Raw genomic sequence first — 15745 nt, 5'->3', positions numbered from 1 at the left:
AACAACACAAACACTTCTGCTCGCTGACGCTCAGCGAGCTCAGCCGAACGTTCGCATTCGCTTGACAGCTCTGTGACACCTGCAGAAGGTGGCTGCTGACTGAAGATCATGACACTGAGGAGATACTCGATCTGGTGGTACTGGAGCAGTTCATCGCCCGACTACCGAAAGGGACACCGGCGTCGCTGGATGGGCCGGTCCAGCTGGCTGAGGACCACACGGCGGCGTATTCGGGGGCCAGCAAGCCCTCTTCTTCTCTCTCTCTCTCTCTCTCTCTCCCTATCTCTCTCCTCCCTCCTCCTCTCTCTCCTCTCACCCTATTCCTATTCCCTGGAAACTGAATTTCTACCCCAAAACCGGTTTCCCGGTCGGCTGGTCTTCCTTAACTCTCTCAGCTTTCCCCCACAGATCAGTGAATCTGCTGCCGCGGGTGTAGGCATGAGGTCTGGGCCAATCTGCTGGATCTGCGGGGAACCTGGGCATTTCCAGGACCGATGCCTCACGATGGAGGTGGAGACATTGGTCCGGGTCCCCGATGTGCCACAGGCCACCCCCAATCGAACAGAAGCGTACCAAATACCTGTGAGTCTTAAGGGGGATACATATCAAGCCTTGGTGGATTCAGGTTGTAATCAAACCTCCATTCACCAAAGCTTGGTTCATTCCGAGGCTTTGGATACAAGCCGGCAGATGTAGGCAAGGTGTGTGCATGGGAATATCCAAAATGACCCTGTAGTGACTGTCACTATTCAATTTCAGGGACAAAAACATGGTTTCAAAGCTGCGGTCAATTCTCGCCTCACCCATCCACTAATCTTGGGAACGAACTGGCTGGTATCTTATTAAGGGGAATGTGTGTGGATGGGTCCTGCAATAAAGTGTATCGGTGTGTGGTGTGTGACTCACTGGCTGGGGAGGTTGAGCCAGGGCATCAGCACCACATCAGGAGGACGTAAGGGAGGGGGAAGTCCTGGCTTCCCCAGCCCTTATAGGATTCCCTGCTAAGAGACGAGACCCTTAGGCACGCCATTGATCAAGTGAAAGTGATTGATGGTCAACGCCTCCAGCCAGAGGTTGCACTTGCATATCCGTATTTTTCAATTATTAAAGATCGGTTGTATCAAGTGATGCAGGACACTCAGACAAAGGAGGATACAACCCAATTGTTAGTACCGAAGAGCCGTCGGGAAATGTTATTCCAGACGGCTGAATATAATCCGATGGTGGGTCAGTTTGGGCAGGGAAAAACACTAGACCGTTTGATGTCCCGTTTCTATTGGCCGGTTGGATGGTTGGTTAAATGATTTACTCAGACACTAAAGAATATGATTCATAAGTTTGTGCATGAAGACGTTTGAAATTGGGACAAGTGGCTTGAGCCCCTATTATTTGCAGTACGAGAGGTCACAAAAGCCTTCACGGGGTTCTCCCTATTTGAATTATTGTACGGGCATTGACCGCACGGCATACCCGACATCCTACGGGAAAATTGGGAGGAGGGACCTTCAAACAGCAAAAACTAAATTCAATACGTTCTTGACCTGAGAGCAAAACTCTACACAATGGGGCAATTAACACAGGTTGTATAATAGGGGTACTTTGCTATGGGAATTTGCACTGGGAGATAAAGTCCTTGTATTACTCTCCACATCGAGTTCTAAATTACTCGGCAAGGGGCAAAGGCCATTTGAGGTCTCACGGCGAGTCAGGGAAATTGATTATGAGGTTAAACGAATGGATAGAGGTGGAGAACGTCAGATTCACCACCTCAATCTCCTAAAATTGTGGAGAAAGGCGGTCCCTGTGACTTTGGCGACAGTAGTTCCGGAGAGGGAGGAGCTCGGACCGGAGGTGAAATTAAAAGCCACAGATCGAGTCACCCCAGTCACTTGCGGAGACCACCTCTCACCGTCACAAGTCACGGAGGATGCAAGGAGAATTCTCTGATGTGTTCTCACCTCTTCCCGGTCATATGAATCTCATAGAGCACCATATCGAAACCACCCCAAGGGTAGTGTACGCAGTGGTCCCTACCGATAACCCAAATACAAAAAAGTGGTTCGGGAACAATTAAAGGCCATGTTAGTTATGGGGTAAATAAAGAATCCCACAGTGACTGGGCCAGCCTGGTGGTGCTGGTTCCGAAGAGTGGCGATTCGGTCCGTTTCTACGTAGATTATAGAAAAGTCAATGCGGTGTCTAAATTTGATGCATCCCCAATGCCTCGGATTGACGAACTGCTCAATTGGTTAGGCGCAGCTCGCCTTTATTCGACAATGGATTTGACAAAGGGATATTGGCATATTCCCTTAACTCCCATGTCCCGTTTAAAAAACTGAATTTTCCACACCGTTTGGCTTACACCAATTTGTCACCCTTTCTTTTAGTTTGTTCGGGGCCACGGCTACATTTTAGTAGCACATACACAGAATTCTCAGATCGCATGCCGCTGCCTATCTACTGCAATTGGACGGGTGGAAGTATGGTATCTTCCATCATGGGAAGGTGCGGCCCCAAATTGATAAGACCACAGCGATTGCAGCTTGCACGAGACCTAAAACCAAAAAAGAGGTGAGACATTTCCTGGGGCTGGCTATTATCCTTGGTTTGTGCCAAACTATTTGACTGTCACCAACCCGCTGATGGATCTTACTAAAAAGGGGGCACCAGATCCAGTCCAGTGGACGGAGCAGTGTCAGCAGGCATTCACGCAAGTAAAATCTGCACTCTGCAGCGGGCAATTATCGCACTCTCCTGACTTCTCTCTCCCTTTTATCTTGCAGACGGACACATCGGACAGGGGGTTGGGAGTGGTACTATCCCAGATTGTGGAGGGGTAGAAGCATCCCATGCTGTACATTAGTTGCAAGCACTCGTTGAGAGAGACTAATATAGTATCATCGAGGAGGAGTGTTTGGCTATCAAATGGGTGGTCCTCACCTCACCCTCACACTATTATAAAAAGACAACACACATCTTGGGGGGAGTTGTTATTAGTTGTTACTGTCTGTTAGGGTGTGCTTTCACCTTCTGTTCGGACCATGCCCCCTTCCGGTGGCTCCATCGCATGAAGGATACCAATACGTGTTTCACCCGTTGGTATCTAGCAGAGTTAGTGAGCGGAGCGAGGAGTGGAGCGGCATGATTTTGCCTGGAGCGAGGAGTGGGTTTTAAAAAAATTGGAGCACCACTGTTTTCTCTCACTTCAAGAGCGTATCACTAATGCTCCATCACAAGCACAACACCTGTTATGGCCCTTAATGCAATGATTCATCACATGTTAAGCAGTGTTAAACACTACTGGCATGAAGGAAAGATGGAATTTCTGATATAACCATAAAGAATGTGATAAAAAAATAAAATAAAATAAAAAATAAATAAAAAAGAAATACAAATTTAAAATCTAGTGGCACATATAATATTCAACTTCCTACGCAAAGGTTACTTTCGCTTTCACTCTCTGTATTCTGTTCACGCTCCCTATTATTGAGGTAAGCTTGCGGTAAAGCTTGATTTAACTACATGCTTGTGTCTCATCTCTTTATTCTTACATCAGCTGGCGTATATAGAAAATTAATGATGGGATGTCGAAGGAGAACACGAGTGGGGAAGTGACTGCCACGATCAAAGGTTCATTGTGAAATACTAAAATACATGTCCAGAAAACACGATGATAATCTGTTCACATGTGGAGAGAAAATCTAAAGGTCAGTAATACATATATCTCTCTCTCCCCTATTAAATATTTTGAATAATAATATAATCATTCTACTCTAATGCATCACAATCTTAACTGTGGGCTATTATGTCCTGCGTTAAAGAGAATTGAACTTTTAACGACCTAAAACACCAACTGAACTAATCAATGTTAAAATCGCGTAGTTTGACTTTGATCAAAGGCTAATTTATGCATTATACATTTGCAGATGAAGAATCTCAGCAAATGCGAACAGGGAGAGGTGGATTTAAAATCTTTAAAATATCCAAAAGCTACTATTTCTAAAAGTGAACTCTGCATTAGACATATAGTTTTGATAGTCTTATCAAAAAAAAAAAGTGTGGAACATTCGTTCACAAAGTTTTAGGGCAAGGTTAATAAAAAGAAGTGCAATAATAGAAAATAATAGGCAATAATTAGGTAATAATACACAGGCCTAATAATGTTTTTTTTTTGGGGGGGGGGGGGGGTAATTTATTACTTTGATTTAATTTAATGTTTTGGTTTCGTTCTGGTCATTTTATTTGCATTTGGTAATTTATTTAATTGATTAAATCCAGAGAATGTTGCAGACATGTTTCAATAGTAAGCTATACAAATAATTTAATTTAGTCCTGGGCTGATGTTAGTGTTCCAATAAAGCACATTGTAGCTTTTTTCCTAGTATTGTGTATTTATTTTAATTTAATACATCTTCTGCATGAAGGGTTGTAATATTTAAAATCATACTGAAATAACTTTACAGTGGAGAAGTAGTTAGACGCTAATCTTGCCATGGAGCGAACACGGAGCATGGAATGGACAACCCCGAGTTGAGCTGGAGTGGAGTGATTAAAAATGCTTTGTGTGCGGTGGGGAAATTGTTGCTGCTTCACTCCATTCACATACTCTGGTCTCTATCTCTCCAGCCTTTTAAATTCGAGTTGGTCCACTGGCCGGGGGCACAGATGGCTGTTGTGGATTTCCTCTCTAGAAATCGGGGGTGGGGAGTAAGTGACAGGCCGGATGGCTCCCCTGCCTGAGTTGTCTATGGGGATATGTGGTGATGGGGGTATGGCCGAGCGATGTTTGCAGAGAGCGAGGCCAGGAGAGATAGAACAGTTAGGATTGACATCTGTGGGAAATCACCTCTAACAGCTTTTTTTGTGTTTGCAGTGAAAGTGGAGAGGGATAAAAAGGGCAATCCAGACTGCCGGAGGAGAGAGAGAGAGAGAGAGAGAGAGAAAGAGAAAGAGAGAGAGATATGAACCTGACTGGGTGTGTGATCAGCAGTGCTGAAAAGCAATTAGTGTGTGTTTATGTTGAAAAGTATCGAAAATAAAGGACTTACATTGGACCTCCTTTCTAAAAGAGCTAGAGACTTACCACACAAGGGTTACCATGGTCATGAAAAAGCTAAAATATCAGGGAATTTTAATTCAGGCATCAGAAAGGCAGAGAAATTAATAAAATCTTTTTAAAAAGTCACAGAAAAGCCATGGGTTATTCTCACGGAACCTTTCAAGAAAATGTTCTGGTCATAATAACCTCCAATAAAGACAAACAAAATATACAATTATTTTTTGCATAAGGAAACATTAAGATTTGTTTGCATTGTGACATTATTTTCAGGACACTTAAGCACATTTTACCCCCCCCAAATTATCATTACTGTAACGCATTTAGTATATTTACTATTTACACAATAATGTTTTACTGTATTACAGTAGCCTAAATATTTGCATATAAAATATGTTGCACAATAACTTTTTTAATTCAAATCAGTGAAAATTGAAGGCCGTACCAAGGGAGTATGACTATCATGTATAAATATTCAAATAATATATAATTCAAGGACGTAGGTTTGGTTTGAAAGTTGGTAGGGACATATAGCAAGGATAATATTCAAAATGTTGGTATTAAAAAAATGCGAGAAAATCAGTCTGGTAATATAGGCAAAATAACAATGTCATATAGCAAGTTTAATTTCTTACAGTATTTCTCTGCCCCACCATATTAAATATTAGCCTTTTGTTTTAAGAATTTCTAAAGAATAAACAAATTAAGAACTGACCACTACACATTTAGGAGGAAAAATGTAATATGCGATAAACTTGGATAATATGCAGCTATGTGATGCAATAAACCTAAGGTTAATGGGTCAAAATCAAATGTTATCTTTTTCAAGAACATTTACCTAGAGAAAATAATATCCAAGGGACATAAAGTGACATCTGTAAAATGTATTATCCAGCATTAAAAAAATAGAAATCTAAACAAAATGTAGGCTAAATTAACAATTTACATGTGTGCAACAATTCTCTGGCTTTCTTGTGAAGGAGGAAGTGGGAGCCGGGTAACAGTCCATGTGAGTCTTTTATTAGACACACTTTCAATTTTACACACACACAAATAATGCTTTTCAGCAGTCGGTAACACACATAGGAACACACAATGCTTCATGCGTCTCTCTCTCTACCCCTCCGGCGGTCTGGACTGCTCTTCTATCCCTCTCAGCTCTCACTGCAAACACAAAGAGCTGTTAGAGATGATTTCCCACAGGTGTCAATCCTAACTGTTCTTCCTCTCCCTGTCTTGCTCTCCACAGATGTCACTCAGCCACGCCCACATCACCACAATGTGCAAAATGACATCACAAATTGAACAAATTATGTGGAGAATGGAACATTTGAACAGACATTTTTTCCCCACTTTCTGCTTTCCAACTCCCCTCACTCCCACGTAAACGTTTCTCATATTGTTATTTACATGTACTTACATTTTTATATGAAAAAGGATGCTTCCTGAACAATGTAGGCTTTATGCTTAGTCTACAATTAATTATTTCTTTAAAAATGTTTTAATCACAAATGCCTTGTTTTATTGACTAAACATTATGTTTCTAATCCTGATCCTCTTCTCCAAGAGATCCCTTCTCAGAAGCTTTGCGGGCGAGTGAAACCATGGGAGGGAGCAATGGTGTCCTTTCTTTAGTCACTGCATGTGGGGGAGCGGCCGGGCACTGGCCCTCCATGGAGATCTTTGGGGTTTCTGGGTGGCGGGCTGCGTTGAAGAATTTAGGAGTCCATCTAAACCTGGCCAGCCTCTCCATAGCAGCAACGGCACTGGCAAGTCTTTAGCGCATAGTGCAGCCTGCAATCCAGACCCATGCTTTAGGAGGATCGGGGTCCGTGGGCATTTGCTCATCTAGGCCTCCCTGTGGTGCCGGTGGGTCTACCGGTTTTAAGGTCCCCTCCGAGACTCGTTGCTCTCCTGGGACCCTCCGGTGGAATGGTGCAACACTCTCCCCCACATCCCGGGCTTGGTTGGCTTCAGACAGCTCTACGGCTTCCACTATCTCATTGAGGGTCCCTAGATTTGTCATCCCAACTTGTCGCTGATGTACGCAGGGAAGGGCCCGAAGTATACGGTCAACGACCACTCTTTTGGTGACTTCCACTGGAGTTGGATTGTCAGCGAGAAGCCACAAGTTTGCCAGCCACCAGAGCCCAACCCTGGCGAGAATTTTTCTTTTCAAAAGGGCATAAACGTCTGTGGCGGCCACGGGCAGTGAGTAGTAGACCTGCTGGGGCTCCCCCATAAGAAGCAATAATTTTAGCCCACTCTGCGGGATCTCACCTCAGATGTATGCAGGTAGGCCTCAACATCATCCTGAGCATTGAGTTTGGTCAGGAGATGTTGAGCCGAATATCTCAGCTCAGGAATGGTCACCCCCGCAGCTGCCTCCGCTTGAAGGAGAAGTAAATCTTCCGCGGTCCGAGTCTGGCAGTTCTATGAACTGCTGCTGATGAACCGACGTCCTTTGGCTTGTGCTGGGTAGGGAGGTGTCGGGTGTCGGGTGCTGTGCTGTGGGCAGTGTGGGTGGCGAAAGAGATCCTTGTCAGATGCTTTGTGGGTGAGTGAAACCGTGGGCGGGATCAAGGATGTCCTTTCTTTAGTCACTGCCTGTGAGGAAGATCAAGTTAGCACCCCACAAACCTTGCCATTTCAGAGATGCTTTGACCCAGTCATCTGGCCATATCAATTTGGCCCTTGTCAAAGTCGCTCAGGTCTTTACGCCTGCCCATTTCTCCTGCATTCAACATGCTGACTACGAGAACTGATTGTTCAATTAACATCTAATCTACCCAGACCTTGACATGTGGCCTTGTTATTAGATGATCAATGTTACTCGCTTCACCTGTGAGTGGTCATAATGTTTTGGTTTATCGGTGTATATTATTTATTTATTTATTTTTTTCAAAAAAAGCTCAAGGGCATGTCCTGCAAGGAACATTTAACTTAAAGACCTACATCTTAATCTGGTAGGTAAGCAGGAACAATAAGGTGCTTGGGTTTTGTAATTAGAGGTGGTTTTAAACGTGCTCTCATTCCCTGATAGATCCCTGAGCTTTCTCCATGGTTTCTTGCAATAATTGAATTTTTCACATTCTCTACCTGTGAGCTGGCACCTCTCGTTTTGCTCCTATTTCTCCTTTTATTTTTCTGTTGTAGGGCTGACAAGAAACATGACTGCCTTCTGTTATTTTCAGAGACACTCAAGTTCACACCCAACAACAAAGTGTCAGCCATCATCTTTGGACAGAGTGTGTGGCTGGTGTAAAAATGAAAAGCGTGTTTGCTGTGCTGGGCTGATTCTCCCATCTGGTTGCAGAGACTGCACACATGTGACTGGGGAAAAAAAAATCAACCCCATGGGACACATTCACAATGCATGTATTTGTAGCAGTGTTATTTTAGGAAAAGTTTTGCTTTGTTTTGTACTGTGGGGTGTGTGGGCTGAGAGAGATCATATCCTAGATCAAGGTTTCTTCATTGACATATCTTAATTAATGCAGTTGTAGCATTGTTTATGTGTAAGATTCAGAGAAACACTTAGTTTTGCATTGTCACAGCCAATGTTTTTTTTTTTTTTTTTTTTCATAAGTGGAAGAGTAGGATGATTCATGATAACAAAACAGAATATCGATTTGCAATGAGTTTCTTGTGAGCTAGGTTTCAGGATCTACTCATGGTTTAAATATTTAAAGGGTTATTTCACCATTTTTTGTATTTTCTTTTTTTTTTTAATTATTATTCTGTCATCATTTGCTCATCCTCATGTTGTTACCAACCCATTTGACTTTCTTCCGTGGAGCATAAAAGGAGATGCTTAGGAGAATGTGCAGTCTCAGTCACCATTCATTTTCATTGTATGGGAAAAAGATGCAACGAAAGAGAGTGGCGATTGAGACTAACATAATGCCTAATGTCTCCCTTTGTGTTCCACAAGAAAATCATATTTCATTTTGGGTGAACTATCCCTTTAATGAATACAGTTTTGGCATTGTTTATTTGTACAATGCACTTAGCATTTGCATTGTCAGAGCCAATGTTTTCTCATTGGTGCAAGTGTAGAATGATTCATGATATTAATGAAACAGACTATCGATTAGTTGAGGGTTTCTGGGCAGCTTGTGATGTTGTTGCTAGGTTTATGTGATCTACTCACGCTTGAAGTGTTTAAAGAGGTTGCCATGTTTACTGAGTTGAAAACCATGCCCCCAGGTTATGCACATCAACTGCTGTTTGTTTGTACCAGTGGGCAGCATGCTAGTCCATTCCACCCTGTTAGCATTCATGGGCTTTTCTTCTCTCTTTTTGACTCTCCCAGGTGGTGTACACCAATAATGAGTTCAGACTGGAGCTCTCCCGTCTGGCTGAATTGCGTGACCCCAAGGTCACTCTCCACGGTGACCTGACCTTCCGTTGCGAAGATGTTGCCGCTTTAGACCCCATCAGTTTTGACACAGCAGCTGCTTTCGTAACCCTGCCACGCTGGAATAGCAAGAAAACCGGCTCTGTGTCCTTCGACTTTCGTACCACCGAGCCCAACGGACTGCTGCTGTTCAGCCACGGGCGTCAGCAGGGGTCGAGAGACCACAGACTGAGGGTGGACTTCTTTGCCATGGAGCTGCTAGATGGATTCCTCTACCTGCTCATGGACATGGGCTCTGGTAGCATCAAGATAAAGGCCGGGAACAAGAAGGTCAATGATGGAGAATGGTGCCATGTGGACTTCCAGAGAGAGGGGAGAAAAGGTCAGAACACTGCAAGATCAGCACTACCCAAGAACATGCATTATCCTCCAGTTAAACACAGCATTGTCATGCTGTCATGTTGAGCAGCAAACTGCCCTCATTTCATTATCATCCTTTTGATTTCTGCTCTACCATTAGACTGAAGGGGAATTTGCTTTTAACCCTTTAATAGTTTGCTCAAAGTTCACCCAATAATCAAAATTCTGTTATTATGTACTCATCCTAATGTCACTCCAGACCTATATGACTTTCTTTTTTTTCTATGAAACTCTTCACATGGCTTTTCACCATATAATAAAACGGAAGGCTTCAGGCTGTCAAGCTCAAAAAAAGCCAAAACAACACCATAAAACCACTTAAAAAAAATAAATAAATAAATAAATAAATAAAGTCAATTAGACTTCTTGGCACTTTCTTCCAAATCTTCTGAAGCCATACAATCACTCTGTGTGATGAAGTTATGACGTCAAACCTGTGGCCAAAACAAACATCTAATCTTCAACATGTTTGACATCATAACTTTTTGCACAGGCAAGAACCAATGCGTTTTGATCCTATTGATGTCCAACCTACGTTGTAGTCACCCTATTTGATTTTGGTGCTGCCTTTGAAAGTTGGTCAATGATTTTATTTGAAAGTAAATAACTTCAATTTACGTTGTATTTTGGTTTTGCTATATGCAATGCATAATTTAAATTCATTTAAACCGACTGATTTCTGGGTTAAAGTTTCGATGTACAGAGTAGATGTGACAAAACAACATAGCGTCGATCACAGCAGAGTTTGTCTTTGGGAGAAACACCAACAAAACTACATCTGGTAAGAAACCTAAGTAAGTTTTTACATTGAAACCCATTTGAGTCGAAAGATTGAGTCTCTAGTTTCATCCGATATGCCATTTTTAAAATTTGAGCGATTTATGTACACTACCACATTTTCCCCTTAGAAATCGTCTCAGTTGCGTACGTAACCTCGGTTCCCTGAGACGAAGTGAACGAGACATTGCGTAGTTACGCATATGGGAGTGCCTTCATACACAACCTGGTTGAAACCTCTCTAAAATAACGCCAATATTCTAACATTGGCTATGGTGTTTGAGCCCTGCCTTTTGTGGCGCAAAACTGTTCGCTATAAAAACAGGTGCACAGACACCATTTCCTCAGAATTTCTGACTGAGAACAAGCTCAAGAACTCTGAGTCTTGTAGTGCGGCTAGCGTTCGCAATGTCTCGTTCCCTTTGTCTTAGGGAAACGAGGTTACGTACGTAACCGAGACTTTCCCTTACGACTCAGTACACTTGACATTGCGTAGTTACGCATATGGGGAACAGAATCCCATCACGCCGCACGACACGACATAACTTCCCAGAGAAGAAACATGGTGGTGCAGTCTTGTGGGACAGCGAGCGACATGAGCATGCTACAGTGAGTGATCCTCATGATGGCCAGGAGGAGAGCACTCATAATGAATATATGAACTAGTCATATACTATGAATTAACTCCTAATGAACCCAGTCGGGAAGGGAGTATATTGCATCTTTGCTTGCATCTTTATGGTAAATTATAACAGCCTGATGCAGGCGGTTGTGCAAATGATGTGGAGCCCGTACTTAAAGGGAAGGGCATAAGTATATATATATGTATGTATATATATATATATATATATATATATATATATATATATATATATATATATATATATATATATATACAGTCACGATGAGACTGTATTTCGGCTCGTAACTCTGCCGCGTCTTCGGACGAAATCGTGGAAGACAGAAAGCCGTTGAAACAGGGTGGCCGGTGTGCAAAATTGGTGTGCAAAATTGTCAAAGAGGCCAGCTGGTGACACTGGAGCATCCAAAAGAGTGGCTTTTTCCTTATCACTCATTTCTGTGAGGGTCAGCCATATACGTCGATCCAGAACTGCCAGGTTGACCATGGACTTGCCGATGGCCTGCGCAGTGACTTTCGTGGTATGCAGTGCTAAATCTGTAGCGGTGCGGAGCTCTTTGAATATCTCTGGATCGAAGCCATGCTCGTCCATTTGCCTGAGGAGCTTGGCTTGAAGTACCTGGTGCACCACCATTGTGTGGAGTGCTGAACCAGCTTGTTCTGCTGCTGAGTAAGCTTTTCCCGCCAGTGCGGACATTTGTCGACACGGTTTGGAAGGATGTATGCGGCGTGATTTCCACGCCTTGTTACTCGCTGGGCAGAGGTGTGGCGCTTTAATAACCATTTTCTTCCCCATGATCCACATTAAAGAGGATGGTGTCACTGCGCGAGCGCGCCGTATAAGGTCGCGCACCAGGATTTGGATAGTCCATTTTGAACTTCAGGGAAGAATGGGGCAGATTTGTGGGATGCTGCCGTTTGACGGCGTCCGGACTGCTGGAACCATTCATCAAGGCGAGACTGTTCAGGTCCCTCTGGGGGAGACCACTCAAGGTGAAACTCTTCGACCGCCCTTGTAAGGACGCGGAGTATCTTCCTGTCAGTGGCGCGTGCACGTTCCTCACCCTCGCTGGGGGGAGGGGCAGCAGCCTCATCCACTGACCACTTGCTTGATGTAGTGAGAGACATAATGACATCGTCATTATTATCCCCAGCGTCAGAACCGTTGCACGAGACGAGGCCGCCCGCTCTTTCAGAAGGCCGGAGCTCGTCTCACACATAGCGTATCGGAAAACATGCACTTCGGAGAGATTGAGGGGCTAGCGGGGCGTGTGCCGCCACAAGGACCACCTCAAAGTCATCCTGCTCGACCTCGCGGCCCCGCCGTGCTTCCTCGTGTGAATCCTCCGGTATCACAGAAGAGGCGGGTGGGAGGGCAACTGAGGCTGAATCATCCCTCAGAACGAGGGTGATTCACGAGCGAAGCATCTTGAGACTCATGCCCTCACAGTGAGGGCAGTCTGTCTCCATGAGAGCTGACTCTGCGTGGGTGCGGCCCCTACAGTAAACGCAGCTCTCATGCTGATCTGACGGCGGGATGTGCCTCTCGCACAAGGAACACTTACGGAATGAATCTTTAAAAAGACGCGAACACGTAAGTGACTCTTTTAGATATATAAATATATAAATTAATATATATTTATATCACACAGTATACAATACACAATATACAATTGCTTTGTAAGGCTATGCAAACCCTGCCGAAGCGCTGCGGGGAATCAGGATGCTGAGGCCCGTTCACCAGCGAAGCATCAGTCGGCGAGGTGGTGTGATGTTCGCTGGAACACTGCAGGGGAGCGGAAAGTTTTTCCGCGAAGATTCTGCCCGCTGACTTGTGTATATCGATGGTAAAGGTAGAGGGCTTCTAGACAAGTGATGATCGCTGTCTTGAAGGAAGAAATTCTGAGGAAATGGTGTCTGTGCACCTGTTTTTATAGCGGACAGTTTCGCGCCAAAACAGGCGGGGCTCAAATTCCATAGACAATATAAGAATATTGCCGTTATTGTAGAGAGGTTTCAACTAGGTCGTGTATGAAGGCACTCCCATATGCATAACTACGCAATGTCAAGTGTACTGAGTCGTAAGGGAACCTATATTTACTGTGCATTATTACATTGAGAATCAATGGGTTCATCCAAAAGCTGAAAAATTTTGCTTTCAGAGGCTTTATATGGAGTTAGGATGAAAATAATGTGCAATTCCAACTGTTCTGAGACCAGTGTAGACAGACAGCACACTGGAGGTTAAGTGATTCACTAAAAAGGGAGCAAGGGTGTATCCTATAGCTTTTCTATGAAGCTTAGTGCATTCACTCCTAAAATCTGACCAAAATAATATATATATATATATATATATATATATATATATATATATATATATATATATATATATTATAAAATAAATATTTTCTATAGCTTGGTATTTTTTACAAATTCACAACTTAGTCCCGTTGTTCACATATGTGGACGCAATTTTTAGGAAAACTATTTGGTATAGAAAAAAAGGGCATGTTTATTATGTGGTACTACTTACAAATCAGAAAGGTAAATGGAAAATGCACACAGCAGTCACTCTTAGGTCTCAGGAGGTTATGGTGTGTAAATAATGACATCATTTTCATTTTGGGGTGAACTATTCCTTTAATCTGTGCTTGTAAGCACTTTCTCATTCTGCCAGCTCAGGGTCCATCTGATATGCATACTTCACAAACTGCTAAATCACTGTACTCTATTTCTTCTACCTCTCATTAACTCTCATTACTTAGCTCAACACAGATTCACTCTCCACATTTAGAAAGCACCAGTCCCAGCATGTGATTTAGCAAATCCCAAGAGAAGAGGTTGAAGACTTATTCCACTGGTAGAGCTCAGGGGGAAAAAAAAAGAATTGTGGATTGTTAATGCTAAATTAATGAAACCACATTGTTTGACTTTGTCTTGTGACAGTTATCGCAGCTATGCTGATTTCACGAATTATTAAAATGATGGTATTTAGGGATCAGGAGGTATTAATTAAATTAGTTTTAGTTAGTTAACAATTGTACAGAATTGATTTTAAATATTGTGTAGTAAAAGGGTTTGCACACAGATGAACACTGATCTTCATTTTCATTCAAGTGGTAAGGTTTAAATTTTTTTCTAAAGTTTTATTTATTTATTTATTCACCCACCTCCAAGACTATATTATATTCTGATTGCTAGATGTGGTTCTGGTCCCTCCTTCAATGTAAATATGTAGTATTTTTTACCTGTTTTATCATCGGTCAGGTTAAAACTGTAAGTTCAATAACTGAAAAGTAATTGCAAACTTTTTTTGGATGCAGGTTTGGAACAACATGAGGGTGAGTAAATTATGACAAATGCAATTTTGGGTAAACCATCCCTTTAATATTTTAATTAATATTTGCTTTCTTTATATTTGCTATTTGCTTTCTTTAGGCTCCATCTCTGTTAATGGCCGTAGCATGCCATTTTCCACCAATGAGGGCAGTGAAGTACTTGATCTGGATGGTGAAATGTACCTGGGGGGTTTGCCTGATGACAGCGGCGGTCTCCCTCTCCCCCCAGAAGTGTGGACGGCCTCCCTTAGGCTGGGCTTTGTGGGTTGCGTGCGGGACCTCTTTATAGACGGTTGCAGCAAGGACCTGCGGCGGCTGGCAGAGCTTCAAAGCGCTCCGGGTGTCAGCAGCTTCTGTACGAGGGAGACGCACCGAAGGTGCAGCTCCGAGCCTTGCGCCCATGGAAGCCGCTGTCACGAGGGCTGGAACCGGCACATCTGTGACTGCACTGGAACTGGATATGTGGGCCCCAACTGCGAGATGGGTGAGGAAAGTAGGGCTTATAGCGGTAGGGAGGGAGGATTAAACACTAGATTATTTCTCTGCGCAAAGCTGTGTTATCATAAAGAAGAGTAAGACTTTAGTGCTTCACTGGAGTACTGAAGCTTGATGATGCATTTTAGCTTCATCAGATACACCACCTGCCTGGACCTTCTACTGTGTTGTTTCTAACTCTTTCCTGCCCTCTGCTGCCTATTGCTTAGAATAGCGATGTGGCCTCACAATGTCCACTACAAACATATCACTGGTGACTCAGAAAGGATAAAGCACGTAGAGTTGCAGCAATATTTTACTAATAAAATACAATGATATCTTAATGGAAAACTTAAAACTGTGTTTTCCAGGCCTGGAAAAGTCATGGATGTTAATAAAACCTCAGAAGTCATGGAAATTTCTATAGTGAATATATACATTTTAAATATTTTTGTTTGTTTGTTTGTTTTCTTCTAATGTTATAATAATTTGCAGTTTAATTAAATATTGAGTTAAGAACAAAAACAAAATATTGTTTGTTTTTGTTTTTTGCTTCATTCGTTACACTGGAAATAGAAAGTCAGGTTGAGGACATTGCATGTGCGATTTTGGTCAGTGTGCTCTGTTGTATACCTCACATTTTGGCAAATACAGTAGATTGTAATATTGAAGCATAGTAT

The 15745-nt window shown here is 42.9% G+C and overlaps 1 protein-coding gene across 5 annotated transcripts in view; it reads left to right on the top strand.

Annotated features, from left to right (window-relative positions):
* LOC127428483 (neurexin-2-like) overlaps positions 1–15745 on the top strand; it is a 574215-nt gene that overhangs the window by 222727 nt on the left and 335743 nt on the right. For all 5 annotated transcript variants that reach the window (XM_051676890.1, XM_051676894.1, XM_051676891.1 and 2 more), the window contains exons 7-8: positions 9372–9798; positions 14692–15075. In XM_051676890.1, the coding sequence (XP_051532850.1) occupies positions 9372–9798; positions 14692–15075 (811 nt within the window). The remainder of the gene's footprint in view (positions 1–9371; positions 9799–14691; positions 15076–15745) is intronic.

Source organism: Myxocyprinus asiaticus, chromosome 38 (assembly GCF_019703515.2).
Source record: "Myxocyprinus asiaticus isolate MX2 ecotype Aquarium Trade chromosome 38, UBuf_Myxa_2, whole genome shotgun sequence".
Taxonomy (NCBI): Eukaryota; Metazoa; Chordata; class Actinopteri; order Cypriniformes; family Catostomidae; genus Myxocyprinus; species Myxocyprinus asiaticus.
The sequence above is the reverse complement of the archived record's forward strand: the minus strand, read 5'-3'. Positions and strand labels throughout refer to the sequence as shown.